This window comes from Suillus fuscotomentosus (genome assembly GCF_016647785.1).
Source record: "Suillus fuscotomentosus strain FC203 chromosome Unknown F5891scaffold_12, whole genome shotgun sequence".
Taxonomy (NCBI): Eukaryota; Fungi; Basidiomycota; class Agaricomycetes; order Boletales; family Suillaceae; genus Suillus; species Suillus fuscotomentosus.
Window position 1 is genome coordinate 470,242 of NW_024539524.1, and position 27,570 is coordinate 497,811.

The window sequence follows — 27,570 nt, forward strand, 5'->3', positions numbered from 1 at the left end:
AACTGATTCTATTATTAATATTTCTCTTCATCCGAGTTCCGAGGATCTGATATCTCATTTAAACCGCGACATTCAAATATAGGGTGCTAATGCTAGTGAAAACTCCGCTACCAGTACTGGTTTCAATTCAATTCTGTGATGAGCAGCAAAGAAAGACAACGAACAAGAGGAGAGATAGCTTGCGCGGAGTGTCGTAGGTCGGTTTTTCATCACATCCATCTTTTTGTCGTGTTATTCACTTTTCATCATCACCCATCAGACTGAAAGCCCGATGTGACAGGCAAGGTAAATCTTTCACTTTAAAGTAGTCCTGGACATCGGACTGATCGTTCCCATATAGTGCCATGCTCTACTTGCGTCAAAAGAGGATGCAGCATGCTTTGCCCCAATGGTAAGAATTCATTCATGACGTGGAACATCCAAACATTCCATACGGATGATGCATTGTAGGCACTATGCCTCCAGGAAAGGGTAGCCGGTAAGCATAGTGCTGCCGCATGCACAAGTGCATCAAAATCTGAAGATGGCATTTACTCCGTCAGCTTCGTCGGTGTTGCCGAAGAATATCTACGTCAAAAGGCCGCAAAGCTCGAAGAGCGAATGCGCTCACTCGAGGACGCTCTTGCAATCCTGCAGGTCAATACTTCCACTCAGCCACACCCATTGCTGACCAAAATATGGACAACTGAAGAGGCTGATAGCGGGAGCAGCGTCGACGCCACATCTACGTCGGCACATAGTCTGATAAATGCCCTAGGCTCTTTGCACCTTGATGGCAATCCACAATCTGATGCTGCTTGTTTCTTCGGACCTTCCGGAGGTTCTGAGGTGCGGACTAGACATTTTGCCCATGACACGCGGTGGCACTTACTTGAGCCTTAGACTTTATTGCTGGTTTGTCTTATTCACCTTTCCAGAGCGCATAGCCAACAATGACCACACAGTGTGACCCTGATACTTTGTCACCATCGACCGAGACACATGAAATCGAGGTCGATTACCTGGACCCTCGGATCAGCAACCTCGATCGGGTTTTCCCTTTCACTCCCTCGGGGATCCCCAAAAAACACTTCCGACACTTTCTTGAGATGATGAACTCCTACCTACCAGGAATGCAACGCGCTATTTCGTTATGTGAAACTTTCCTACAGTCTCTCTCATGGGTGTTTCCTATAGTTTCGCGACAGCACATCATTGGCCATCTCATCCCGTTGATATACCGAACGGAGCTACATTCATTGGAGCCCCCACCTTATGGTCCACACGACCTGGCCTTGCTATTCAGTACACTAGCGCTCGGAGCTTTGGTTGATCCCGACCTTCCCCCGTATAATGCCGAAGCTCGTCACTATCAAAGAGTGGCGCGCGCTGCCTTGTGTTTGCAATCTGTATTCACGGAGCGGTCTATGGCTACAATTAAGTCATTGCATCTTATGAGTATGTACTACGGCATGAGTGGCATCGAAAGCAACACGGAGCTTTGTTACTCCTGTCTCAACCTTGCTAGTCAAGCCGCACTCCAGGTTCGTTTCGAGATACAGGTGTCGCAATCATCAGACAGACCTCTAACGAGCATCATTAGATTGGGTTCCGTATGTTATGTCGCAAGGCAACCATTGATACGTGGCTAATGTTACCATGCAGATAAGGATCCTTCACGATGGGGTTTTAAGGGGAGAGAAGCCTACGAACACCGTTCATATTTCTGGGCTCTCTTCTCTCAATCTCTCTGGCAAAGCCTGGCTACTGGACGCCCCCCCGTGATTATGCCAGCCATCGTCGACTGCAAGATTCCGAGTGACTTTGAGGAGGCTACGTACCGGTTGGGAGAAATCCCCACTGCATGTAAGGTTGTTTCGCCATTGCATGGGAAAGAGTTCTAATGTACCGCAAGTTGGCAGTTGGAATTCTTATTACACAATGGAATGTCTAGCCCCGGTCGTTGAAGCCACTCAGGCTGTAAAGCCACCCAACTACCAAACCGTCCTCGAGTTGGATCGCAAAATACGGGAATTTTCTATGCCTGTATCTGCGGATTCGACACAACCTGACCGTGTGCCCTTAGAGATGGTTGCTTTTGTTCTAACATCTTACAGAGATCTCAGTGCGTGTCGTGGTGGTTTCACAGATTCCTATTGACTGACTTGAAGTGCGAAGCGCTCATGTTCTTGCACAGAGGTTTCTTTGCACAGGCCATGGGAGAGTTTCCCTCAGATCCACTTAGAAGCCCTGTAGGCCGATCATTCATCGTCGCCTACCAATGTGCCAGTGCACTGGTCACATCGACTATCAACCAATTCAAGCTACAGCCAGTGATATGCTCCCGAATGTGGCGAATATGGTCCCACTTATTTTCAGCAGCAGTACGCGAATTTATGTTTTATTTAGCGGGTTGTGTTGACGTAATTTGTCGAGGTTGTCGTTGGCACCGTCGCCATCCGAAAACTTGGCATCAAACTAGACCCGGACCCATTGGAGCATTTAGAAAAGGCGTGCTCGTTATATTACGAGGCAGCACAGACTTGTAGCCGTGCCAAAAGGGCGCTGGTGAGTTTTGAATGATGGTATCTGTCAGTTACCAGAGCTCACTACCATGCCTCTGAAGCCAATCTTACTTCGGCTTCATCAAAAAGCGATTGACGCGAAGATGGCTCCCCTTCAACACATCAGCCATAAACTACCTCCAAGGCCTTCTGAATCAGAGGACGAACCTGACGAATTAGAGGTGTTTGGCGGTCGGACGGTGCTAGTAACAAAACATTTTAAGCGAGTTTCGTGGTCTCCCAAACATCAAATCCAGCTTGCAAATTCCACAGCAACTCAAAACGTTTCCTCAAACCAACAAAACGTTTATCAGTCGCATCTTATCAGCATCCCTGAGGTTCAGGAGTATGGACTTGGGGAAGGGACGCTCGAGCAGCCTGGGTTAGGGTCACTTCAGCGGGAGATTTCTGGAGCATTATACTGCCATTCTCCGTGCAATTCCTCGCTCTGCAGTCCCCAACAAGGACAGCAAAATGATTTGATGTTGGAAGACAGGTGGTCCAGCTTCGTAGATGCATCTGTTCCCCTAGGATACTTATCCCATTTTGGCCCACAAGCTCGTTAATCGGTTCGTGATTGTACCTGTCCCATGCGATGTGGTTGATTCGAACTTACATAGTACTGATTGGGTATATTCGTTTTTAATGTGTTCCTACATTACAGCAAGCTAAACCTTCCTACTTCTATCATTATGTATATATGATGTCAGTGTCCAGCCAGTTGGAGTTGGAGAAGGAAGGTTGTGGGTCTCCATTGGTTGAAGTCCTTGATACGGTGAGCACGGTGTAACTGTAGTTTCCCAATGAACAGCGCCAAGACACTCACATATTGTACGTTTGGACGCGTACTACGCGTCTGAAAGCAGCCGAACGAGAATGACGCACTGCCCTTCCGGATGGGGACAACGAGGGCGCCGTGAGGGGAGCTTTCCCCATCGGTGCGGGTGTTTGTTGAGGTCAATGGGTTGCGGGCGAAGGTCCAGTATCAATATTTTGATGATTGGGGTTTCTTCGGGAATGAGGTGAGTTTAACGAAGGAGCGGATGATGTCTTTGGAGTCCAGCGCCAAGCATTGGGCGCGGGGATTTCTGGTGGAAGACGAAGTGAGATGATATTGGATTCCTTGGCGATGTACTTGCTTGAGCGGAGAGGAAGGTGCTCGTGGTGCCATGGCAGTCCGCGGAGATGATATGTGAGAGGTAGTTGCAAATGTTACATTCAATGGTTGTTGTTCTGCTGACTCTCTTGCCGCCTTATCAACTTCTTCGTCATCCCTTCGAGATATTAATGTCCTGGCACATATCGTAATGTCCCGTTGAAAGCGGGGTGATATCTCGCTATCCTCGGTGTTCCTGAAACGATCTTCAAAGTATGAGTAAACCCTGTGTCATGCACCATGCGTATGAATGGGCCTTACATACCAGATTCGATGGCTGCTCTTGTCCTAGTGAGTTAGTGACTCCCGCGGAACAGTGGACCATTCCACAGAAAGTGGTCTACAAACCCAAAGGCGGATGACTCTCCGATCACGATGCTTAGCGCAAGGTTCCGAACATTTGAACCTTGATTTGTTCAAGCGCTTGCACAAGATCTCTGTTGCCCACAGTCGATCTGGCGTATGCGACTTTCTCGGGAAACAGACGCCCCTAAATATGGTGGCCTACCGTATTGGGACACTGCTATATGCCGAGCCCCCTCTAGGCGATTTGCAACTGTCCGTCCAAGCATTACGCACGTGCATGAAGAGAACGACTTGAACGGGGGAGCACACAGCCTATCACTCAAACTTTGCCATCCGGGGAACGACGGGTCACGGTTGTATGTGTGATTACCTTCAACGTTCTTTTCACGGCCTAGTTGTGGATGCGGGAGGAACAGGATCAGATGAATTTAAAAGTCAACATTTACTCACCATGGAGGCGTTAGATGTGTAAGTTTGCACTCTAATATTATGGGGTGTCTGTGCTTATGGCGGAGTTAGTGAGAGTTGGTGACAAGGACAATTACAGGTTGTATTCTCACGATGACGGGATCGATCAAATTCCGAATGTTATTTTGTGTCTTACCATTTCGGCTTTCTAGCCATGCCCGAGTTCACCGACCCCATAATTATAACGGCGACTTCAATGTGGGGTTCCATTATGAAGGTCGAGTCATATATTGGCAAATTCACTGGTGACCAACAAGTGGCGAGCAACGGTAGCTCTGTGAAGCTGCACATGCCAACGAGGGCTAAAAGCTGTTGCCTTGGCGCTATCGCGCAGAACGTCTTCAGAGCGCCTCTTTCCACCCCTGAGCGCTTGAGCGCCGTAACAGCAAGTATGTTAAGCGCTCGCCCGAATGAGCGCCAAGCGCCCAGCAACAACTCCAATACTGCGTATCGTATGCAGGGCGTGGAACGAGCTCCCCTCCGTGATGCAAGTATCAGCGTGCTTGCGCGGGCACAGGATATTGCAGTCCAGGGAAAATTGTGCGTCCTGCCCACTTTACGCGAAGCACTGATTTCCGCAGCTTGCGGGAGGCAATTCCACGTTGTATAATTCATTCCGTCCCGCTTACGTGGCGTGCTGGTTACTTGATACCCTACAGCAAGGTTTCAGCAGTCATGATGAGTTCGTTCTCATGTCTCACCTATAGTTGGGTATTTCGAGTCATTTCGGTGCCGAACTCCTCCTATCAATAACAAAAATTCTATAGCAAAACATCCAACGAGGCTCGTTTTGGAGGAGCGATCATCTCTGTAGCACTTAGGGGAATTATCACATTGCTGACAGACACAGACGTTCGGAAGTTCTTTTGGCTATGACTCGCCGGATGATCCAGTAGACTGTTCGAGTCAGCGGTTGCAGGTGGTCACAAGCGAACATGCGGTGTATAATCTGCTCACTGCTATGGTTCCGTTCCTTGGGCTATGCTAATAACGCTCGGTTTGTACGCGTCAGCGTCAGGCTATCGGCATCCCCTCTTCATTCTATTCTAGTCCTTGGACTTGTCGGTGCAACACACCCGCCTCAACGAGTGGTACCGTAGCACATGCTACGGAGAACTCGATAGTGTTTAATGGCACTGACATCGGGTAGGAATCTGATTGTAATTCGTTCTGACTCAAAGCACAGGCTCAAAGATATGATATTTTAGTTTCAATGATTGTACGACATTTACGCCATACGCTGCCAAATTTGCATTCGCTTCCGACACCGGCAATAATACCTATAAGCTAGACAAGTTGGTTGGGAGCAGTACATTGGATTCAACCCAGTCCGGATGGTCCAGATGCAGGATCTGTAAGACTCGAGTGGTGATTATGGAAAGACCTGGGACGGAGTCTGTCAGATGTGCATTTTAATGAACAAAGCGCAGTCTTGTGAAATTAAGCAGTGTAGTGACTCGTCCCATACATTTGCATTGTTCTCTCAAATTGGAAGAAGTTGGAAATTGTACTGATAGTGATACATATTATTTAGTGTGAATCTGCCTCTGCCACTGATAAGCACGGAAAGCGCCCATCCAGTGTTATGACACGACACAAGAACGATGACTCTAGGTACGCGTGTATGCTACAAGTAAAACAAATATGATAGGACGGCTATCAAAACTGCAGCAAGAAACTGATGAGCGAAAGATATCTATGGTAACGATTAACCCCTATACCGTGTATAAATCAGAAAAACGTCTAGAATTATAGATTGGGCATAGCATACAAATCATAATGTAGGAGTTGGGAGTGTAGTCCAGAAGAACGGATAAGGTAGAACATGATGCTACAGCGTGGCCGAAAGATCACTGCGGAGAACGCGTTCTGGCGCCCGGAGGAGAACGAGGCCAAGATATAAGGAGCATGCCATCGCTCATTGCCGCTGATATGGTACTCATCTGGAGCAATAGGTTCAGAAATTAATGAAGAAGCCCAGATCCACGATGAACTCACCATTGTACCGGATGGAACATCCAGTGTACGAAGAAACTTTCCATACTTGATCTCCCTCACAGGAAAACTAACAGACGCGGACTGGTCAGAAAGTGCTTTCGACACGCGTTCGCCTGATATAGCTAGAAGGTTATCGCGTTCGAGTGTGACCCGCACATCGTCTGCTTTCATGCCAGGAAGTTCAAGCGTGGCCGTGATACGTGACGAAGAGGGGTTATCACATATTTCCACTCTAAATATATGGTAAAAATGGTTTCGAGTGATCAATGTAGAACGCAATCACCTTGGTCTGAATAATATATCGCCCTGAGATTGCTCTTGATTGCTACGCAATCTTCGTTCTTGGAGTAGACGCACGACATATCTCCTTGCCAAGGCGCGATCCAAGGCTTGGAATCGTTCGTCGGTGTTTCGAGAGTGAGACAGTTTGTGATGGGTAGAAGTGGTGACGGTCATGTACGTAGCGAACGATTTGTTGTTGTCAGTCAGATGTTGGAGTCTGAGTCGCTCGAGTTTTTATATGTGGTCTCGTCGGAGGATGCCGAGAGATCGGCATCTGCGTCATGCATCAAGCGCCAACCTGAAGTAGCTGTGCACCTGCAGTACCAATGTGTGGACAAGGCTATGTCCGCAGATCTAACACAGCATCGAGTCAGTTTCGACGAGTCCTCGAGAGAACGTTCCCCGATTAAAGTTTGGAGTGATCCGTGAATGAGGTCCATCAAGGTCCATATGTCCATCACTGGTCCCGGTAAGACAATGACTCTCACCATGACTCGTATACAGAGCTGGCAACAACTTGAAGTCGTGGCATCGCCTTATACTCATCCGTCGGGACAAAGACTCGGCCTTGTTGTTGCTCAGGTCGGACTCCGAGAGTATATGAATCAGCCTGTTTAGTGACTCAGTGTCATTGACATGAGATCGGACGGACACAGGCCGCCATGGGCTATGCCGCATCGTCGACCGTGTCTTTCCGTCTCCCGACTCGGTATATTACAAATACAAATACAGAAATGTCACAATGTCACATCCCTTGTCCGAAATTATCGTGAGCGCTTAAACACAAACTTTCGACACCGTTCTGGTAGCATCTCAAATCTTCAAGCTTCATTGCTTTCTTCGAGTCTCGAAATGAGTAAGGTCGTTTTCGGTAGGTGTACACTGAAAGGTTGCATTCATTCCACTAATAAGTTCTTCCTTACAGTGGGAAATGTCCCCTACAACATGGGGGAGGAAAGTCATTTATCCTCCATACAATACCATTCCGACAGAACCTTTCCACAGGAACAGCTCATCGACGTCTTTAAGTCGGTCGGTCAAGTTGTGGGTTTCAGGTCCGTCTCGACTTTCTCCCTAGCCTGTACATAAACTCACGTCCTTTTTTTAGACTAGTCTTTGACAGAGAGACAGGAAAACCTAGAGGTTATGGCTTCTGTGAATTTGCTGGTACATCCAATTTATTTTTCTTTTCCGTACACCTCGATGCATGTCTGACTTCAAACCGGCTCTTTTCCGCAATCACGCCTATTTGTGCTTCTCTCGATTCACCTTGGCATTCCGTGTTACTCGTATCGGCTTGTGTTTTCGCGTTTTGCCTTGAAGATCATGAAACAGCTGCATCTGCTGTGCGGAACCTCAATAATGCCGATGTTGGTGGTCGCCCTTTACGAATTGATCTCGCCGACTCCGATCCCTTCCTCGAAGGCAAAACTACTGTGCGAGGCGAGTTGCTCGATGGGAGTGATCCAAGAGGCCGCTGGCGTGAGCACCGTGAGCAAGATCGCGACCGCGACCGATATGATAATATTCGTGATCAACCCAAATCTCAAGACCCAAATTCATTCTTGTCAAGTTTGCCACCCGGTGTGCCCATAACTCCTGGATCGACTGCATTAGATACCATCAGCCAGACACTTGCAACTATGAGCCCAGCTCAGTTAGTCGAAGTGCTTGCCCAGATGAAGGTGTGCTGTGGTTCGCACCGGCGAGTGACACGATTAATGATGTGTGCACGGATCTTGTTTGTGTAGGCTTTTGTAATCACCCACCCGGATCAAGCAAGAGCACTACTTGTTGCGCATCCGCAGTATGCGTATGCATTGTTCCAAGCATTGCTACTGAACAAAATAGTAGACCAGAGTGTTCTCCAGGTATGTTCATATAATTTTGGTGTGGAGTGACCATCGAGCAAAACGGCAATTGCACAGCGCATGTTACAAGCAACTGCGGGTAGTGGTGCTGCCCCAGGTCCAGGAATTCCTCAACAGCCCCACCACCAAATGCAATACCAGCAGTCTCCACCCATACACCAGCCTCAACCTCACATGCCTCCGCCAATGTCTGGCCCTCCACCCGCGTCAACTGCTCCAGCAAGCATGTTCCCGCATCAACAGCCCCCGTCGCACATGCCAGCTCCACCGCCACAACAATCTTGGTATCGGCCTCCACAACACGCAGTCCCCCCGCCCCACTCGGCCCCCATGCCCGACCTAAACATTGATCCGGCTCAAAGGGTCGGTCTGATCCGCCTTGCCTGATATATATATATTTAACTCACGTGCCTGGATATACAGCAAATGCTAATGCAGGTACTCAGCTTAACTCCAGACCAGATCAATGGCTTGCCACCTTCCGAGCGAGAAGCAATCCAGAACTTGGTATGTTTGATATGAGTCTTATTTGGTCATCTTAACTTACCGGCTCCGGGCGAAAGCGCAATCAATTTTTGGGAGGTATCTCAACATAGTGGATGTATGTCTGGACTTACACTGGAACTCTTTGGAACCCAGAGCTTAGTATTCTAAAAATAGTGCCTTGTTCTATATATGCTGTGCCACAGCTTGTGTCTATCCGATGTGACCGCCGGTCGAGGCCCTTTCGCATTCTTTACGCATCAGATCAAGTACCTATCTGCCAGATTTACTACATGTTCACTATTACATCAACTTGTTTGCAAGACTCCGTGACTTCTTCAGCGCCAACAGTTTTTGCTCAATCTCTACAATTGGCGCCATCTCGCCTTTGGATTTGGTGCCTACGTCGTCGCGGTTCCGTACGTTAACCGAACGGCTATCAAGTTCTTCCTGTCCGACCACTAGGTTGTGTGAATATGCTATGTCTAGCAGGACAATGCAATGTAAAAAAAGGTTTTCTTACCGAGGATGAAGTTGTATTGTGCAATTTCACCATTGCGGATCTTCTTCGGCAGAGTATCTGCTCCGTTGTCAACGTCAGCGAAAAGACCCAGATCGGTTAGACGAGTGGCTATCTCTTGGGCATATTCTTTCTGTGGAGATGTCAGCATTGGATTGTCATGTTCTATTAGAGTATACTCACGTATGGCACAGCAACAGGTATAACAAGTACTTGACGAGGTGAAAGCCAGAATGGCCTTGACTCGTTATGAGTCAAGTATCAAAGAAGACAGATAGAGAATGGATTCACCATTTTCCTGCAAAGTGCTCCGTTATGATCGCAATGAAGCGCTCTAAGCTTCCCAAAATCGCACGATGAATCATGACAGGACGTGAAGGGGGCTTATCAGTGTTGGGCATTTCGTCCGCGGAGCGGTACTTCAAGTCGAATCGCTCAGGGAGTTGGAAATCGAGCTGTATGGTGGCACACTGGAACGATCGGCGGAGGGCATCACGGATGGTGATGTCGATCTTGGGGCCGTAGAATGCACCATCGCCAGGGTTGATTTGCCATTGGCCTGGATATTGCTTATCGAGTGCTTTGGTGAGTTGCTATGCATCCGAGATGGTAAGTGTACCACTTATGGTGCGCCGTGAAGGGAAACCTACCTCTTCCGCAGCGTTCCAAGTCTCGATGGCGCCGAGATAATTGTCGGGGCGAGTGGATAGCTCAAGGTGGAACTCAAAACCAAAAAGGCCATAGATGTGTTCCATGAAATCGAATAGTGCAGCGATCTCATCTTCTATCTGAGAGGGCAAGCAGAACACGTGCGTGTCATCCTGCACGAACCGCCGAACACGAGTGAGACCAGTGAGAGCGCCAGAAGCTTCGTTTCGGTGTATGATACCAAATTCAGCCATGCGAATGGGAAGTTCCTTGTAACTCCGGTCCCGGGAGTCAAAGATGAGGCAGTGACCTGGGCAGTTCATAGGTTTCAATGCCCACTTCTCTTTCTCCACGTCAAGGGTGAACATATCGTCCTTGTAATTTTGCCAGTGCCCAGAAGTCTCCCATAACTTCGAGTTGTACATGTTTGGAGAGATGACTGACCCATTAGTTAGCACCAGATGTCGTTCGAATGATCTATGAACTCACCTTCTTGGTATCCACGTTTCCAGTACTCGGACTGTGCTGATGTCAGTTAAACCTCCTAATATTCCAGGTTTGAACGCACCCTCATCAACTCAATTAGAGTGTTATAGATTCGAGTACCATGAGGGAGGAAGAAGCAACTTCCAGGACTGAGGTCATTAAAGAAGAATAGTTCTTGTTCCCGAGCGATCTTGCGGTGATCCCGTTTCGCAGCCTCGACCAAGAATGCTTTGTACTCGGTCAATTGCTTTTTATCTGGGAATGAGATACCGTAGATGCGTTGCAATGAGTCGTTGTTCGCATCACCCAGGAAATATGATGCAGAGTTCTACAATAGCTGTGTCAGAGCAATATCGAGCGAATTCTGGACTGAATATTTGCCTTAGTAACCATGAATGCCTTGATCTTGCCGGTGTGTGGTATATGAGGTCCGATACAGAGATCTATCATCGGTCCACAACGATACACAGTGGTAGATGTGCCGTCTGGAATCTTGGTCTCGATCAAGTGCTTTTTGTATTTGTTGTACTATAATGATATTAGACGAGTGAGTATTCTAGAGAATCTCGAAGGACATACACTGAACATTCTCAGCAAATCCTCTTTCGACGCTATGAGGCGTTCGAATTTCTGCTTGTCCTTGACAGCACTTTCTGAAAGCTTCTCCAGAGCGGGGTAATCTGCATTGGTAACAGCTCTGCTAAAGTCAATGATTGACCATTACAGTATTAGTTATGACCGATTACCTGTCCTCGATAGCCATCTCGTAGAAGAAACCATCGTCCGTTGGAGGGCCAATGCATAGGTGGCAACCGTAATGCCGCTCAGCAGCTTCACCCAAAACATGTGCCGACGAATGCCAGAAGACCCTCTTGCCTACAATAATCAATCACAAGGTGCAAAGGCGGTGTATATCACTGCATACCTTCTGGGTGCTCGAAGTCTAATAATTCTAGTTTGCACGAAGTCTCCAATGGTCGTTCTAAGTCCCATAGATTACCATTGACCTGCGCGAATCGTGTCATAGTCTAAACATCAAGAAATGGAGTCACATACCTTTGCGATCACAATTCGTTCTGACAGACTCTTTGAAACTTCTTTTGCGACATCCATGGGACTAGTTTCCCAACTAGTGCCCTTGCGCTCTGATCCATCAGGCATTGTGATAACGATCTCCTCCCGCGGTTGACCTGAGACAGTGATCAGGATAATTGATCTCGGGATAGATGTCATGCATACTTTTCACAAATTCATTGTATTTTGCGTGCAGTTCTTCGAACATCTTGATGCGATGATCAAAAAAACTTGGCAGTGGTTGGAGCTACTCATAAGTCAGTCAAAGTTTGAAGAACATCTGCGAATATTGCTCACTTCAAGTGGATACTGAGATGCTGGCGCCGCCGTTTTGTCCTTTTTCTCTTTTGGTTTCTTTGCATTTCCAGCATGTGGTCCGTCGAGGGCGGGTATCTGGGCAGGTTGCGAAGAAGACGCTATTGGGGTAGCCATGGCTGTCGAATAAACGCGAAGAAAGCTAACTTGTGACCTGTAGATGCTACGACGAGTCAGATATGGGGGAGCCCGAGTCAGAGATCTGAGCATCCGAGTCAGGACCAAGTCTGTTTTTGGCAAGATACTATCAAGCGTGCGTTCTTCGAATCACCCTTCGCGACAGATTTCGGAAATTTCGGGTGAAATTAACAAGTACTACAGTAGAATCTAATCGATAGCATGGCAAAGTGTACGGAAGCAAGCAAACAAGATATAGTACTCAAAGTAAATACGCAGGTCACTACGAGTCGCTTCCGACCCTCCACACTTTGATCACCCCTGCTCTGTCGGCACTCACAATGCCTCCTCGGAATGGGGAATCGATGCAAGCCAAACAAGTCACGATATCCTGATGTGACCTGAGAAGGTTCTGTTGGTTGTGGGTAATCATCGACATCCTTTGCGGAGGTCGGTTGCTCTGACTAGCTGAGCTGGACGAATGTGCCCATGTCTCAACGTTACTGACGTATGGCGAACCATCTGTGGCTCGCACAGTGCTTGGAGTCATAGTGAGCAAAAGATCTTTAGTGGAACACGTAGTCTCTCACCTGTACGATGGCCTGTCATGTTCTGACTCTGGGCCAGCCACCACATATGTTCGCTCAAGTTTGCTGAGATCCCACAGTCTAATTCTTCTATCCTCCGAACCTGTCAACATGAACCCCCTAGAATTCCGGCTCGACGCGGGGGGATCAACGGACAAATCCACGATTTCTGACCTATGCGATCCGGAATGTCCAAAATCGACACCAGCTACGACTGCACGAATATCATGCGAGGGTGCCAGAAGCACCTCGTCACGCTGAGGGCCATGAGATGGTCCTCCGTTCTTGCTCGCATTGGCGTGCGCAGTTCCACCTGGGTACCTAGCATTGACAAGAGCAGCAATGGCGGCAGCTGGGCTCTGCGAGGCCTCCACTGCTGAAATCTCCACAGGTTCAGGAACACACTCTGTTGGCGTAGACGTGGTCCTTGTCATATAGCTCTCCACCAGAACGCCATTTTTAATGTCCCAGACCTCGATAAGGCTTATGGGCGAAGACTCCGGACCACCCTTCCAGCTCTCGATGGCAACCATTACCCAAGTCCCTTTCCCTTTGGTTGGATGGATGATACATTGGTTTACTCTTGCAAATTTTCCTGAAGAAGTTTTGCCAACTTGCCAGCTCTTGACAAGCAGGCCAAAACGTCGGTCCCAGAGTGAGAGCACACCCATAGAAGTGCCCACGAGGATCCACGTGCGTTTGCGGTCTAGACACATACAAGTTATGGGTCCAAAATGACGCGGATTTTGCATATGTTGTAAGACTCGCATGGTTCGCAAGTCCAGGATGGTGATGACAGAGTGTGTTGTCGCAAAGACAAGATTCGAGGCGACATCTGATAAGATATGTTTCACCAAGCAAGCTGGAACCAAACATAGTCTTACCTGAATTGTAGTGAATCATGCATGTGATATATTCGCCAGGCGAGTCCACTCGATATTCTCGAATGGTCTGAAGTTTTGCATACTTCGGCAAAGACCCACTTTGGTTGACAGTGTACCCTGATGACATGCAAGCTTCCGTCTTCCGCTGCACTAGCAAAACAATGCACGCCCTCCAGTATGCATACGCTCTTGACACGCGCATGATGCTGGCTATACGTATGGCGAGGTTTACTCGTCACACTGCGTTCCAGCCGTGCTGTATCCCATACTTTAACAGACATGTCATCTGAACATGAAACAAAGAACGCATGATCTGGAGATACAGCCAACCCGGTGACGCAGTCAGTGTGAGATTGGAGATGAGCAATGAGAGTGGCTTCCGTTCGCCGACTGTTGCTATCGCGCGTAATGAAGCTTTGTCTGGCTGTATTGCGTCGACGAATAGGTCCTTCATGCACCTTTGGACCGAAGTCATGCTGCAACTCGCGATTGTTGTCCGAGTAGATGTTCTCGAGCAGATTGTTGATGCCAGGCTCCGGCCCATCTACAAACCATATCAGAAATCATGCAAGCAGATGTTATGATGGTTTGAAACGTACCATAGGTCGAGACAGGCAACATGGAGGCTATACGGGGTCGGATCACACCTCTTGCAGTTCCAGCAAGTGAAATTGGTGATGATCTTCCTGATTGTTCAGGAGAACCTTCTGCACGCATCTTAGATGGTGCCTCCAGTAACCCTACTGCATTCGTATTAGATGAGCCAACCGCAGGGGCAGCCTTCTGTCCGTCTGTACTTCCAACATGCAACCGGTGCACAGTCCGGACAGTCGATGAATTAGTATTAGACACAACCGAATCTGTCGGGCTACTCGGGCGATCATGTCCCGCAGGCTGAGCAGGAAGCGCAAGAGTTGCTGGGTGCAAGTTTGAAGGCGGCAGAGAGGGGGATTGCACTGCCTGGCGTTCCCGAGCAGTAGCGGTGAGGTTGAGCGACGATGAAGAGCCGTTGATAGCAGCTAATCTCCGCTTTAGGTCTTCGAGGGCAGGATTAGTTGCTCCATGGTCGACACTGGAAGCCCTGCTCATGTGTGGTGTACCGAAGCGTCCTGGGAGGTCACCTGGCCTGCGTGAATAGGATGCCAAGCGAGAAGGTCTGGGTATTAGATCAGACATAGAGGGCTTTGATTTGAGGAAGACTGTCTGAGGAACCACAGATAACTTCTGTAGTTCAACATCTCCCATCGAACGAAGATTCCTTTCAAATTCTGGTTCTGTTTTTGGTCTGGATGTGAAACTGCCACAAGTTCCATCAAAAAGCCAGCGGATATCAAAAGAAAAACCAACCTTGATGCATTATTAGCCAGCTTGAGGATGTAATCCCGCATCGCCGTGAGCTTCGCTTCATCAGCAGATGTCATACCAAGGTTCTGCAGTTTCAGCAACTGCACTTCGTCCCTTTTGCACATATTAGCCCCGCGGAGACTTGAAACCGAGAAACTCACTCTTCTGACTTGTTGCGTCCAATAGCCGTGTTTCCCCCCTTTCTCATGGAAACTATGCTTTCCCTCGGGGATTCCGCCTTGGATGCTGGTCTACGATGTCCCCTCCAAAAGGAGGTTTTCTCCGCTTTCATTGCCCATTGGACAGCGCCATCAAAAACAGGACGTGGCAACTTTAAATCATAAGTAGCGAATCCAGCTCTGTGAAAATCCGGCTTACCGGTGACTTCATTGCCGACAAAAGACTCTGTTCTTCAACCTCCTTCACATCCGAACGCAACAGATGACGCAAGGAAGGGTATAGGATACACCAGACGTCACTTTGAGGTAGACATCTCGCTGCAGCCGCAATAAAGGAGGCTGCACCTGAAGTTGCACAAACTGTGAGCGTCTTGTGGATCAAAAGGATTTATAGCCCATACCCTGCCGTATCCAAACATTGGGGTGGTAGAAAAACGGGAGAGCAGCACTCATCAGCTCCCAAATGCGCATCTTCTGGAATAGACCCAACTCGCAGAGGCTAGTGAGGGCGGCGAGTACCCGTGCTACTACAGTTTCTTCTACATCTGAAACCAGGGGTATCAGAAACATTACACCATGAGTGCAGTAAAATTCACCAGAAAGTGCCTGTACCATCAGCGGCAGAATATATTCATCTAGGCTCCTACCTCCAGCACACGCCGCGACATCGACAATGCTCTCAAAAAACGCGTGACGGAGGTGCCAGTCTCGGTCGTTCAAGTACGTGATCATATGACTCAAGACGACATCGTTCGTTCTTTGACTGCCAAGAAAGACGCAAAGTGCATTGATATTATGCAGCACCGCTCTCTTAACAATGGGAGAAGGATCCATGAGAAGCGTCGACAACTGTTCCTGGATGGAGAGGAGGAGGTCTTGTTTCATGACATCGTACGATACCTATCAACAAGACTTAGATAAGTGGAAAAGCAAAGAGTGTTCATATGGCTTGCCTCGAAGTGCATTTCCTCGTATTCTTGTCTGTCACCATTGATCCCAGGAGAAACACCATGTGCCTTAAGGGCTTGCCCCATCTCGAGATAGCGGTCGGCAGTCTGAGCTAGGGGAGCAATGCACTGCGCATACATTGCCCGGACCGACACCTCTGGATCTTGCACAAGATAACGCACATTCGGAATGATATACTCTGGTACTATTGATGCATTCGAGGGAGTAATGACATTTACTTGAGTCAGCTGCAACGCGTTTACTTGTGAATACAACGTAGTTGAAGAAATAAAGGGCACGCACAATCTGAACCAGCGTCCTGACTGCTGCTGCCCTGACTACTGCAGCCTCGTCACGCAATAGCTCTACGATATATGGCACGGCTCGATCAAGCTTGGCCTCATCAGTCAGCCGAGTCGATAGAGCGAGTAATATATCTAAAGCACGGAGGCGAGACGAAGGGAGAAGGCAGTTGCGGATGTTAGCTAAAACGAGGGAGAGAAGTATGAGTGCGGGACCATCTTCAGCAGGAGTTGAATGCCGATTCGAGGGATGAGATGGAATGTGCATGGAGACGGGAAAGACATCCTACAAGTAATGTAAGTCGACGGATAAATTTCAGCTCGCCCTGCGATAAATGCAAAAGGTACCTGGAAAGGTTTGGATGGTCCAGCAACATTGTTACCGAACTCAACTTTGACATCCATCACAGTCTTCTCGACGTCTGTGTCATCGAGGTATGGGTCCACATTCTCATATTCCTCCCAAAGTCGCTCCAATCTGTGGTCGCTATCACCGGGAAGCACACTGCCATTCCCGGTTGCGCCAGCAGCTGTTGCCACTGTCTCCTTACTTGGTACTTTGATCGTTGTATTTGAAGTGGCTGCTGGAAAATAGGTGGAGGGAGGAGCATTTGACACAGAGAAAGATGAGGAGGGAAAAGGGAGGGAAGAAGGACGCTCGCCAACTGAAGCCACATACTCGTGCAAGAAAGAGTAAAAACATTCAGGCAAGACGGTCCCCCGTGCACCCGCTAGGAGCATATGAAAGGTAGGTCTCGCAGTGGGATCTAATGCAATCATCTGTCTGATCATCGACTAGATCGTAGAGGACAGTTAGGCTTTCAAAGGAATCTGGCACTGGTCGTTACTCACTCGTATACCTTCATCAGCTATTGCTAGAAGCTGAGCTTCCACACTGTATTCCCCCTCACGGTACTTGAACAGCTGGCTGAGCGAGAAAAGAGATGCGCCCTCAAGAAACACTTCCGCGATAACACAGCCCAGACTAAAGACATCCATCGCCTCAGTCACCATGGGCTCCTTTAGTTCGCCTTCCTCATTTGCCCACGTTTTCCTTGTCTCCTTCTCCACTTTATAGAATCGTTCTGGGGCAACATAGCAAATCCGCCGTCCACTGGTATCAAAGAAGAACGAGAAATCCGAAGGATCATCTAGAGGGAGTCGCGTAGGTTTCAAAGATCCAGCAAAGTCGGTCACGTAGATCCAATTTGACGACGTAACCAAGATGTTTGTGGACTTGATGTCTCCGTGCGGCGTTTTCTGCAGGTGTGCTTGTGAGAGTGCGGTGAGAAGCTGGTAAGTGATCCACTTTTTCTCAATGAGAGAGAGAAATGGGCGAGTACTGCTTAAATGAGTACAACATCCAAGACATGCGTCTCGGGTCGCACCTTATACGATCATACAAATTACTTGCAGTCCATTGACGAACGAGATATCCCGCTTTCTCTGTCTCAAGGAATGTTTGATAGGTGTAGATATTTGGGATGTCTAGTAGAGCTTCCCTGTCCGCTGCTCGAATTCAGCAGGTTACACATCGTGCCTTGAAACTACATACTCTTCAGCTTTCTTTGGTAGGTCCTGAGACTGACTCCAGGATCTTGTTTGATGAATATCTTGACAACAAGGTATCCATTTCTGTGTTTACATTTGACCGTCTTGAGGAAACGCGCCTGATTGAGTCTGCAGAAATGAGCAAGAGTGGACGCGCATGTGAGGGGCGTATAGGACGACGACTCACCCCTTGTCATAAACGATGTCCCCTCCTAATTCTGTGACAAATGAATCTAATGCTCCACTTGTCCGTGTAAGTGTGGAGCCTGACTGCACGTTCCCCATCTCTACGCCTAAGCCTCTCGATCAATATTAAGTGGGTTGGGAATACAGCAACTGTCCCGACTGCAGGGGCTGCAAAACAGTGTCAAGGCTTGATTCGTATGCTTTGATATTATATTTGCAAATTAGATGCCCGAATAATTCGTACAGCTGTATCCTGTGGACGTATCCGAAGTTCCGAACGTTCAATGTGACTTGACGGACCCAGTATTTCCAATGAGAAGTTGAATGATGATTGTAAGGTTGGTCGTAACGCAATATATAGCTTGGAGATACGCGTAGATTATCTGCGCTCTGAGAACCGTGAGGTTCAAGTGGGGACAGTTGGTCAAGTAAAGGTGTGTAGGGTCCAACACGGTAGATGACGCAGACTCGCAGCTTGAAGTGGCAGCAGGTCTTCCGAGTTCCGACATGTGACTGTTTTGCTTCCGGCTTGAACGCGACTCTTTTCACATATTATGGTAGCGTCTCAAATTCAGCGGGTTCTCACTATTATGATGCCGTGACTATAGGTTCATGTCGGTCAGTTCATACATTCAGCAATGCAAATTCTGTTCGGCAAACTGGACACCTTACTGTCATGAGACTGACAAGTTACCGCACCTCCTACTAGGTTCAACACGTACAAGAGCTTCAAACACACCCGCGAGCTGTTAAATCGATCAGTGTGCCTGTATCTTACTCACAACAGAAGCATCATTGCTTACACTTTCCGAGCCCATGTTGCGGTCCTGATTATTGCGGCGCTGGTGAAGCATTGTCAGGGACTCAGGACCCTCTCAGGCTCTTGCATCCTCCTTCAACCCTGCGGTCATATCAGATGGCCCGGGCTGGGTTTCGATAAGCGGCTGGCTGGTCTCTTTCGTCCGCTCCATCTCCCTTTTCATTTGCTCATCGAAATGATCTTCATCAAAAGATTCCCGGCAACATCCTTGCGGAACGTAACATTTGGCGTCAGCGCCAAACGCATCTGTTCAAGTAATGAGTTGACGAACTTATATTGCACCGAGTTCCTTTAGCAGTTGTTGGCAGTATGATGCCTATGTGAATGTTTTGGTCAATGGATTCAAATTGGTGGAGTACATCTTGCATACAGCATTCTCCACACAGATAACCCAGACATCCTGCGTCTACTAGCATGACCGAGAAATGTAAAGCAATGGACAAAGCGCCAACAGATGAAATTAAGCGCAACCTAGTGCCCGCGTATACATATATATATTACGTTGTTATTCCGCTGCCGCTAGTACTTCTAAGTACAAAGAACCGGGAAACAGACAGTCTAGTGGGGGCTAAGTCTGTCAGACTCCGGGGGTCCGAGTCTAGCGTCCGGCTCGATTTGTTCGGAGTTCCATCGCGTCGACGTCAGCTACGGTTGTGCACAGACAGACAACGTTCCTCGAGCTCCTGCGCACCCCTCTCGCCCCCGAATGTCTTTCGTGCCCACTCGTCTCTTTTATGTATCAGCGCTAGCCCCTGTCATGTCAGCCCTCACGAAGCCAGGCGCGATGTGTCAGCTATGAATAAACTCCGACCGAATTGAGCCGAACGGTCGCCCAAAACCCAGACAACTTGAAAATACCCCCGGAGTCTAACAGACTTGTGCTAGGCCAGACTGTCCATTAGCTAGAGTTTCTGTGAGTACATAGCTTTGATTTATCCCGCTAAGTGGCTGAGATGAATGACCCCGTAGGTGAAACACAAGTCATTATCATATCGAGGATGGGGGGAATTTCCCAAATTTCAAGTTAGTTCGCAAATTTATGGCTATCTCTTCCTAAGGCTATACTATTGATGCATACGAGTTCTCGTGGTACAATGAAACAGATTCGAGGCCTGAGGTTCAGTATCAATTTCGGATATGTGCAGAAGATTAGAAACAGCATGACCTTGCACTTATTTCAACGGGACTGGCTTGTCTGTGGAGCTTTCACAGTTCATGTCTTGAGTGGGCGCAGGTTGAGCATCAAAAAGTCGTTGAGCAGCAGCTTCTCTGCGTTCCGTGTCTTTCTTGAGTTGTTCATCAAAATTGTCCTCGTTCGAGAACGACTCAAAACAACTATTACAGCATCCACGTGGGCCACTACAACATCGGCAATTAGCACCTAATGCATCTAAGTATGCCAAAAGTATGCATTGTAAGTTGTGACCGATAAGAACGACATGGTTCAAGGAAGACTGACGGGTATCAAACCATTGCTGAAGTGAACACCCCATCACACCTAATTATTGGTGTAAGTTCAAAAGTGGATGGACCATTAGGACGGTTTGACCCACAGCAGGAGGTGCATAATACAGTCAGGAGGTCGTCGGACATTGTATCGAGCACAAACCTGAAGGGAAATAGGAAACAGAGGGATTTGGGATGGGCGTTCTGTGAAGTGTAGTACTATTTACATAGTGAAGGTTACACAGCATTGATGCGTATAGTAACTGCACACCGCCTTGGATAGGAAGCTTCAGAAGCCAACATCATGAGGCATGTCGGATTAGGCTCGGGACCAGCCTGGCTTATATAACCACGGACAAGTCGGTCACGAGTCTAATGTCGGATAAGTACCGTTTCTGCCGATTGGCATACAGTCATGGAATCTAGCCTATTTCAGTGAAAGTGATTATCTGTGGTTGATGCATAGAAAAACCACGGGTCCCGAATTCGAAAAGAACGAGGCGACTCAGTACAAATTCGTAAGCGAGTGACATCTCCGACTCGCAAATTTACTACGTAGCTCAGACCTGCAGGTTAATCACCCTGAGGAAATATTTCATCTTGCAAGGTCGTATGATGTCCATTGTCCAGGGACTTTTGAAAGATATTATCCACCCCTTGCCTACACTCCGCGTACAGCTTTCCTTTCTGTTGCTGATAATTGATGACTTCAAAACCACGTTCCAGCGCGGTAACCACACTCGCAAGCTGCATATGATGCATGTCTTGTCTCAAAGCACGCTGGCATGCGCGTGATCAATCGATCGCAGACGGTAAATTTTTGCTGTAGGTAAAGATGGAGACTCACTTTCTGATTGTTACGATGCATTTTACCGCGGGTAAAAGATGGTTTCGAGAAGCAAAAGGATAACAGGATGTGACAAGTAGAAAAAGGCGCATTTATACACCAACAACATAATTACATCCAAGACTCACAAATCCAATGATTTCTGATTGCGCTTTGACTCCAGATCAAAACTAGCTGCTCGAGTTGCTCATCACTTTTCGTGAGCAGGACGCACTGTTTGGAAGAGAGTGAAGACAGGGTAGCAATTCGGAACCACGCTTATGGTCAATTTCGCAAGTCCAGGCTGAACTATCTTGCTCGACGAGGTGCAAGTAGGGCTAAGGGGTGTGATGAGTTTAGGCGCGTATTGCTACAAGAATGCTCCAACCTTTGCGATAGAATCAAGATCAAGTCGAACATCCTGATTAACAATGCCGAAGTGACGAGATTTGGTGCGGTCAGTGATGATGGCTGTTCCTGATTAGACGATACTTTGTAGATGCTGACACTATGCTTACTACCGTCGATAATGCTCTGAGAAGCGCGTTTGAACGTTCATAAATATTCTTAGTACCAGAAGGTAGGGACTCACATGAGCAACCTAAAAGCAAAGCTATCAGTCCACAAACAATCCCAAGACGACGCAGAAGACACCTACATGTATGTTCTGCTTGGCGAAATCTTTAGCTAAGCTCTGCGACAAAGCCCTTATCTCAAATTTGCTCGCAGAAATCGCAGACGTCAGGGTGTTGCCTCGGATAGAAGCCGTTGCGCCGGTGAAAATAAGGGTGCCCCTTTTACGAGCATTGCCAGCAACTCCTCCCTCGTTCGCGGTCTCAAACTCGAGCTTTGTGAACTCAAGGAGGGCCTCGCGTGCAAAGGCAAAAGCCGCTAAAACGTTGGTGTCGATCGACTCACGGACTTCGTCTTCCGTGATATCAAGGAATAGCTTCCAGACACCGTAGCCCGCGTTGAAGACCGCGACGCGGAGAGGAGATGATGGCCAGTGAGACTTGAGGGAAGCGAACACTGACTTGATGGATGCAGTGGTGTAGTCGTTGAGAGGGAATGCTGCAGCTTGGTCCAAAGGATCTGGTCAACGTGGCTGAATAGGAGCGCACATATGGATAGGAGTCAGCAAGTCTCCTATATTGTATTGCTGCTCAATCAACTGCAGTTCTAGGTCTGTGCTAGTCGTAGAACCTTGAGCTTTGAAAAACTCGAACTAAATCGGAATCAGTGAATACGAGGTCTTTGTGTAGTTGTTGTGTAGAGTTTTGAGTCGAGAAGCCAGTTACCACTGTTGGTGCGAGGGAAGGCATATCTACGTGAAGTTAGTAGATGTGTGCGTTGGTGCATAAGGAGCGTGCACGTGTCAATAATGGTAAAGTGGTAACTGGCAAAACCCGGAATCCTTCAACTTCCAATGATCACGATTAAATTAGGCTAGCTATATGATAGCTAAACTTCATGCCACATCATTTCGACCACTCGACTAAGTATCCTGTTCTATTTGACCATCATGACATCTGATGATGGCGCAGAGGCCATCTGGACGTTTGCTCAAGCATTCACGTCCTCCTTTCAAGCGTCTTGTTCTGGTAAAGCCTTTCGCCTTTACACCGGTAATACCGACGCTACTATAGTCCGTAGAACTTGCCTCCCGTCTCAAAGTTGCGAATGCAGATTCTGTGCATTCAATTGCCGGAGAAATACAAGCTCTCAACAAGCGTTTGACTGAAGCTACCGGGAGACTTCCAAGCTATGATCAAAGACAAAATGAACTAGTGTGTGCCCTTCGTCTGATTTTGATGTCTGAGCTAACCAAACTGGACAGCAACTTAAAGCATTAGAGAAGTCGCTTGAGGAACTGCGTTCATCAACCGCAGGGAAAACAAAATTCGCTTTCAAACGGAAGGTCAAAATACCAGCTCCAGCATCAGCAGAGACCGCCACGCCACCTGCTCAAACGAATGCACTAGCGATACCTACAACACCAATATCTAGTGCTTCCAGAACGATATCCAACCACTCCAATTCCTACCTTTCTAGATCGTGCCTTTCTGACCCCAGTTCATCCACAAATCACATAGAGGTGTCTATAACAAGAGTATCGAACAGCGTTCTAAATCTTTTTACGACCACGAATGAGTCAACTCTGTCTGCTAATACCGTTTCCCTTTCGGCGCTTCACATCCGCGACATACAGAATTCAATTCTCATTCTAGGGAGTGTCGATGGTAGCATCATGTTACACAACTTAACAAATTGCGTGGTTGTTGCTGGATGTCACCAGGTAAGGTTATATTGACCCTGTATGTTACGATATACTGTGCTCATGACTGGCAGTTCAGGATGCACAATTCTACCGCTGTCGATGCCTATCTTGACATTACATCGAATCCAATAATCGAAAGTTGTGATCAAGTGAGATTTGGTCCATACCCGAGCGAGTTGAAGGTCCAATCTTTTCCCTATTTCATCTATTGAATCGCCTAAAAATGACCATATCACCACAGACAACCAGTGATCAGCAACATCTGATCATCGGAGACCATACCGAGCTCCCTTTCTTGCCCCAGGACTTCTCGCACATTCGCGCCACTCCATCACCTAATTGGAGAGCTCTAGAAGAAGACGAATTGGTTCGTGATTGGCCCCTTCCAGAAACAGATTACACCGTTCAACTCGAAAGGGCATTGCCCGGTCCCAAAATCTGATGCTCATCGCTGACGGACCATATGTCCCTAGGCACGTAGTCGAGTACTGGTAGGTGAAGAAGTCACTGTCATGAGTCCCACTAGTTGATTATGTCGACGTCTGTCAGATCATAGATGTACTAAATGGAACAAGTTCCCGTGTCTTTTCTTTATGCCTGGTCCGTTTTGGCATCTCCTGCCATTTTTGAATTCGCCCACAAATCTGGATATGAGACTAGCTGACAAGTGTGTGTTATCGAAGGTGCCAATGAAAGCAGACTACCATCAAGGAGAAACGATTGTCTTCCCACTATATGGCCCGACTAGGGAAGACCATATATTGTTCAGTCTGTGCAAATACAAGCGCTGCATACTACCAGCAGAGGATAGCTCGACACCGGTTACGTGCACCTAGATCTAGCTGAGTGTCCGTCCGTGTGCAACGGACTGTATCCATCTGATTGGCTTGAAAGCCTACCTCACACTTTTTTCGCCTTTGTCACCCACCAGTCTTTTCGGGATCGAGATAAGTACAGCTGCCAGCTGGCAGTACTATTCGATATCTTGCCCTTCCGAGCTCTTTCGCTGTCCATTTCCACACTGATAGGTACAGAATTGCCGTGAGTCTACAACCTTAAGTTTAAGGTTTCTTTGATCAAGTGTTGATTTCACTAATTAGATATTTTATTTTTGCAAAATCACAGCCAACGATTCTTCAATCCCTGAGTATTTTATTTATTGCTTTGCATGCCACTCGTCCTGGCATATACAGGGGATCTCTCGGAAGAGCATGGTATTGATCCTTCTTGACAACAGAAATATGTGTCTGCTGATTTCGATCAGATCCGTCCTGTGTTGTCATTGAGATCACATCATGATACACCAAGCCTCGTTGTAGCGTAAGATATAAATCCCTACCGATGGCTGATTTATCACCACCTCCCGTGATTCATGCTCTCGAGCCTCGTCTGTCTTCGCAGCCATAGGCAGGGTGTTGTCTATACCTTTTATGAACACGACAATTTCGGCCCGTGCAATGCCTGCAGCCCCCCACTTCGTCCTATACAATGATAAGTGGGTCTCCGGTGAGATTGGTCCACCGGACGTCAGTATCATCTCAGTATGTATCCGTCAATGATCCATTAGCACGTATTGATTGCTTTCTTGTTATCGGGAACCAGGGGTACAATGTCTTGTGAGCCTTGGGGACAAACACGGGTATTTCATAATCTCATTTCTTCAGTGCCCTCTCGTTCTGGCTTGTCTCCGGTCCAACTGATCAAGCTGAAGAGTGGACATTGCTTGATGATACCACACGAGCATCTATCAAGGCATCATACTAGAATGCAGGAATTTCTCTTATCGTATCCGCTTTCGGCTCCACGGATGTCCCTACGACCGACGGGTATGACCCTACGATTCTCGCTAATAGTCTACCGGACTATGGATTGGAATATGATCTCGACGGTGTCAACGTCGATTATGAAGTAGGTCTCTTTTGATACGAATCAGTTTACATCTGAACGCTGGATTTGCAACAGGATATATACGCCATGGATGCCGAGAATGGATCAGCAGAAATTTGGTTGACCACTTTCACAATAGCCCCTTCGTGCAAGACTTCTGCAAGGTATGTTTACTATTAGCATCGTGGGTCAAGAGAACGCACTGATCGCATCCGTGGGTCAATACATTTTAACCCACGCACGTGAGTCTGTCTCGAAATTCAGTGATTGGATTCGACTCGCTTCTTGACCTGTATCGGCTGTTGCTCCATCGTAATTTGGAACTTGTCTTATTCGTGCAGACCAATTTGATCTTCCTATGTACAGGTTTCCGCACGATACACCAGTGGTACTTATTTGACGGTCCATCAGAATGTTGGATCGTTAATCGATTGGGTAAGTTAGAAAGCCAAGTAAATTCATCGTGAACTCACTCATGTACAACATTCAGGCAAGTATTCCTCGACAAGGGATAGTTTCATGATACCAATATAGCTTTCCGGATTCTTCGTAGTTCTACAATCGTGAGCCATGTCATCCTGTGCTTTTGCTTGTCATTGATCAGCTAGACAGAGGGGACAGCCGAGTACGCAACGTGTTATGGCCTCCTTACAGTATCATCTCCAATGCAGCCAAATACTGGGCTCTTCCAGATTGCAGCAACAGGAATACCTCTAGACAAATTGGTGATCGGCAAGCTAGCCACAAATGTAGATGCGAATAATGATTATATGGATCCCTCCTCACTTGCCCAGTGTGTGGGCGACGCCGCTCAACAAGGATGGAGTGCGTTCATATCTTATGTGCTTGTCAGCAGGGACTCACCGTATAAAATTACAAACGCTGGTATCATGGTGTACCAGGTGAGCTAGGTAAACCTGTCTACCGGATGTTGCTAATCCGTTGCGTGACACCAAGTTTCCTGACGCCGTATCGACCTGAATTACAGCAGTTTTCGCGCTTGCATTCCCATATTAAAAAGGGCCTGTGACTACTTACTGTCTCAGTGTATATGGCTCTGCAGAAATATCAAAGCAATACATGGCTCGACTGGTGCCTGACAGCGTGTTGCAATGGTGGAGATAGCCTGCAAGGTTACGGTGGTACTCAACAGCTTAATCTTTCGCGGATGGAAAGGCATACACGGTAACAACTGCCACATGTGGTGCAGGGTGAGCTGATAGCAATACGGTGGAATGGGCAAGGCGGCAATAAGGGAGCGTTTCATATAGAATCATGACGAGTTGCACATAACTGCCACCAGACGGTTACTAGTGGGACTTGTCCAATGACAGTTGCTTATGTTGGGTCTCCGCTGATTGTGCTTATTCAAATTCGAGTGTCCTTGGATGTTGTCAACCGCAGAGGAAAACTATATATAGATGGATACTACGTGAGCTCGACCAATACTAATGTAACGTCACATGGTCAATATTCTGATTAATGTCTTGCGTGCAAGCCTACCCCTGCCATGTATACATGGTTACTGCAGACATTGCGAGCTAAGAATATGTCATTTAAACGAAATCTCTCTTGGAGCGTAGAACGTCACTTTCCCAAGCGCCAAGAGGTTTGTAGGCGTGGCTCCAATCCAATGGTCAACATACAATACGACGATCGCTGAACAACTACACTGGCCGTTCGTAGTTCCCCATGGACACAGGAGTAGTCCCCTGTCTGCAGCTTCTTTGTATGTTTGCACGCAAAACGCTCGGGCTAGATGAAGGGAGTAAAATACGTTCCCCTGCTTTGCCTCTGCTAGTCGTTATTCATACTACAGCAGTTATCATAAAGCTGCGAGTCTGAGACGTTGGAAGAGATATTATTGATGGCACTGGTGCGATGCGGCGCAAATAACAAAAGAGTACCAAGACTCGCGAGTCGCTATAAAGGGCTTGACAGTGATGGGGAATCGACTCACAACTTGAAAACAGTTACTCGAGTTGTTGGGGCTTTGATGATTGTCACCGTGTAAAATTTAACGCACGTGACCAAACATGGTCGCGACTGTGCCTGCCCTGAATTC

At 47.7% G+C, this 27,570-nt stretch overlaps 10 protein-coding genes across 10 annotated transcripts; 5 read left to right on the top strand and 5 right to left on the bottom strand.

The window, feature by feature from the left end:
* Nucleotides 1–138: 138 nt before the first annotated feature.
* Nucleotides 139–2,562, top strand: F5891DRAFT_946788 (uncharacterized protein; the record flags this gene model as incomplete). Its single annotated transcript, XM_041374695.1, has 9 exons — nt 139–197; nt 309–391; nt 451–478; nt 543–828; nt 927–1,527; nt 1,645–1,845; nt 1,895–2,104; nt 2,158–2,363; nt 2,416–2,562. The coding sequence occupies 9 exons, from the start codon at nt 139–141 to the stop codon at nt 2,560–2,562; spliced, it is 1,821 nt and encodes a 606-aa protein (XP_041229192.1).
* Nucleotides 2,563–4,627: 2,065 nt separating this feature from the next.
* On the top strand, nt 4,628–5,083 carry F5891DRAFT_1185247 (uncharacterized protein; the record flags this gene model as incomplete). The annotated part of the gene is made up of 1 exon (XM_041366534.1): nt 4,628–5,083. The coding sequence occupies one exon, from the start codon at nt 4,628–4,630 to the stop codon at nt 5,081–5,083; it is 456 nt and encodes a 151-aa protein (XP_041229193.1).
* Nucleotides 5,084–5,882: 799 nt separating this feature from the next.
* Nucleotides 5,883–6,954, bottom strand: F5891DRAFT_1017455 (HSP20-like chaperone). Its single transcript, XM_041360991.1, has 4 exons — nt 6,755–6,954; nt 6,472–6,703; nt 6,245–6,416; nt 5,883–6,188 (listed from the first exon to the last, which is right to left on the bottom strand). The coding sequence occupies exons 1-3, from the start codon at nt 6,925–6,927 to the stop codon at nt 6,324–6,326; spliced, it is 498 nt and encodes a 165-aa protein (XP_041229194.1). The 5' UTR covers nt 6,928–6,954; the 3' UTR covers nt 5,883–6,188; nt 6,245–6,323.
* A 461-nt stretch (nt 6,955–7,415) lies between these two features.
* On the top strand, nt 7,416–9,652 carry F5891DRAFT_1171372 (hinge domain of cleavage stimulation factor subunit 2-domain-containing protein; the record flags this gene model as incomplete). The annotated part of the gene is made up of 9 exons (XM_041365542.1): nt 7,416–7,462; nt 7,563–7,624; nt 7,679–7,808; nt 7,862–8,438; nt 8,505–8,624; nt 8,682–8,987; nt 9,048–9,131; nt 9,188–9,572; nt 9,635–9,652. 8 exons carry the CDS (start codon nt 7,416–7,418, stop codon nt 9,218–9,220), a joined length of 1,359 nt encoding a protein of 452 aa, XP_041229195.1. The 3' UTR covers nt 9,221–9,572; nt 9,635–9,652.
* Nucleotides 9,411–12,267, bottom strand: F5891DRAFT_1127079 (uncharacterized protein; the record flags this gene model as incomplete). Its single annotated transcript, XM_041364149.1, has 14 exons — nt 9,411–9,568; nt 9,631–9,760; nt 9,811–9,865; nt 9,919–10,220; nt 10,278–10,714; nt 10,765–10,795; nt 10,844–11,089; nt 11,143–11,289; nt 11,341–11,458; nt 11,508–11,637; nt 11,687–11,768; nt 11,818–11,951; nt 12,001–12,082; nt 12,133–12,267. 14 exons carry the CDS (start codon nt 12,265–12,267, stop codon nt 9,411–9,413), a joined length of 2,187 nt encoding a protein of 728 aa, XP_041229196.1.
* A 167-nt stretch (nt 12,268–12,434) lies between these two features.
* On the bottom strand, nt 12,435–18,789 carry F5891DRAFT_1017472 (uncharacterized protein). Its single transcript, XM_041360992.1, has 17 exons — nt 18,250–18,789; nt 18,067–18,191; nt 17,900–18,020; nt 17,364–17,853; nt 16,860–17,306; nt 16,513–16,797; nt 16,215–16,457; nt 15,858–16,161; nt 15,663–15,806; nt 15,461–15,606; nt 15,244–15,413; nt 15,086–15,196; nt 14,338–15,035; nt 13,855–14,282; nt 13,739–13,820; nt 12,858–13,689; nt 12,435–12,806 (listed from the first exon to the last, which is right to left on the bottom strand). Exons 1-17 carry the CDS (start codon nt 18,345–18,347, stop codon nt 12,551–12,553), a joined length of 4,980 nt encoding a protein of 1,659 aa, XP_041229197.1. The 5' UTR covers nt 18,348–18,789; the 3' UTR covers nt 12,435–12,550.
* A 1,278-nt stretch (nt 18,790–20,067) lies between these two features.
* F5891DRAFT_1017479 (uncharacterized protein) lies at nt 20,068–20,849 on the bottom strand (the record flags this gene model as incomplete). The annotated part of the gene is made up of 3 exons (XM_041360993.1): nt 20,528–20,849; nt 20,234–20,458; nt 20,068–20,180 (listed from the first exon to the last, which is right to left on the bottom strand). Coding segments are annotated over exons 1-2 (247 nt in total), but the record flags the coding sequence as incomplete, so codon positions are not given.
* A 682-nt stretch (nt 20,850–21,531) lies between these two features.
* On the bottom strand, nt 21,532–22,421 carry F5891DRAFT_947156 (uncharacterized protein; the record flags this gene model as incomplete). Its single annotated transcript, XM_041374721.1, has 3 exons — nt 21,532–21,678; nt 21,729–21,817; nt 21,995–22,421. Coding segments are annotated over 3 exons (663 nt in total), but the record flags the coding sequence as incomplete, so codon positions are not given.
* Nucleotides 22,422–22,746: 325 nt separating this feature from the next.
* Nucleotides 22,747–24,189, top strand: F5891DRAFT_1017482 (tubulin binding cofactor C-domain-containing protein). Its single transcript, XM_041360994.1, has 5 exons — nt 22,747–22,941; nt 22,994–23,127; nt 23,178–23,636; nt 23,690–23,800; nt 23,860–24,189. The coding sequence occupies exons 1-5, from the start codon at nt 22,863–22,865 to the stop codon at nt 24,058–24,060; spliced, it is 984 nt and encodes a 327-aa protein (XP_041229200.1). The 5' UTR covers nt 22,747–22,862; the 3' UTR covers nt 24,061–24,189.
* Nucleotides 24,190–24,353: 164 nt separating this feature from the next.
* F5891DRAFT_1210242 (glycoside hydrolase family 18 protein) lies at nt 24,354–26,859 on the top strand (the record flags this gene model as incomplete). The annotated part of the gene is made up of 8 exons (XM_041369168.1): nt 24,354–24,381; nt 25,002–25,159; nt 25,383–25,526; nt 25,581–25,673; nt 25,872–25,940; nt 26,059–26,068; nt 26,118–26,407; nt 26,463–26,859. The coding sequence occupies 8 exons, from the start codon at nt 24,354–24,356 to the stop codon at nt 26,484–26,486; spliced, it is 816 nt and encodes a 271-aa protein (XP_041229201.1). The 3' UTR covers nt 26,487–26,859.
* Between the last annotated feature and the right edge of the window lie 711 nt (nt 26,860–27,570).

Coding starts and splice junctions, on each gene's coding strand:
- F5891DRAFT_1017472 (XM_041360992.1), bottom strand. CDS start 18,347: ATGGGGAACGTGCAGTCAGGCTCCACACTTACACGGACAAGTGGAGCA. Junction 17,854..17,899: donor AATTTGTATGATCGTATAAG/GTGCGACCCGAG, acceptor TCATTTAAGCAG/TACTCGCCCATTTCTCTCTC. Junction 13,690..13,738: donor CATGATTCACTACAATTCAG/GTAAGACTATGT, acceptor ATATCTTATCAG/ATGTCGCCTCGAATCTTGTC.
- F5891DRAFT_1017482 (XM_041360994.1), top strand. CDS start 22,863: ATGACATCTGATGATGGCGCAGAGGCCATCTGGACGTTTGCTCAAGCA. Junction 23,637..23,689: donor TTGTTGCTGGATGTCACCAG/GTAAGGTTATAT, acceptor CATGACTGGCAG/TTCAGGATGCACAATTCTAC. Junction 23,801..23,859: donor CATACCCGAGCGAGTTGAAG/GTCCAATCTTTT, acceptor ATATCACCACAG/ACAACCAGTGATCAGCAACA.
- F5891DRAFT_1017455 (XM_041360991.1), bottom strand. CDS start 6,927: ATGACCGTCACCACTTCTACCCATCACAAACTGTCTCACTCTCGAAAC. Junction 6,704..6,754: donor GATATATTATTCAGACCAAG/GTGATTGCGTTC, acceptor CCATATATTTAG/AGTGGAAATATGTGATAACC. Junction 6,417..6,471: donor ATGTTCCATCCGGTACAATG/GTGAGTTCATCG, acceptor CTATTGCTCCAG/ATGAGTACCATATCAGCGGC.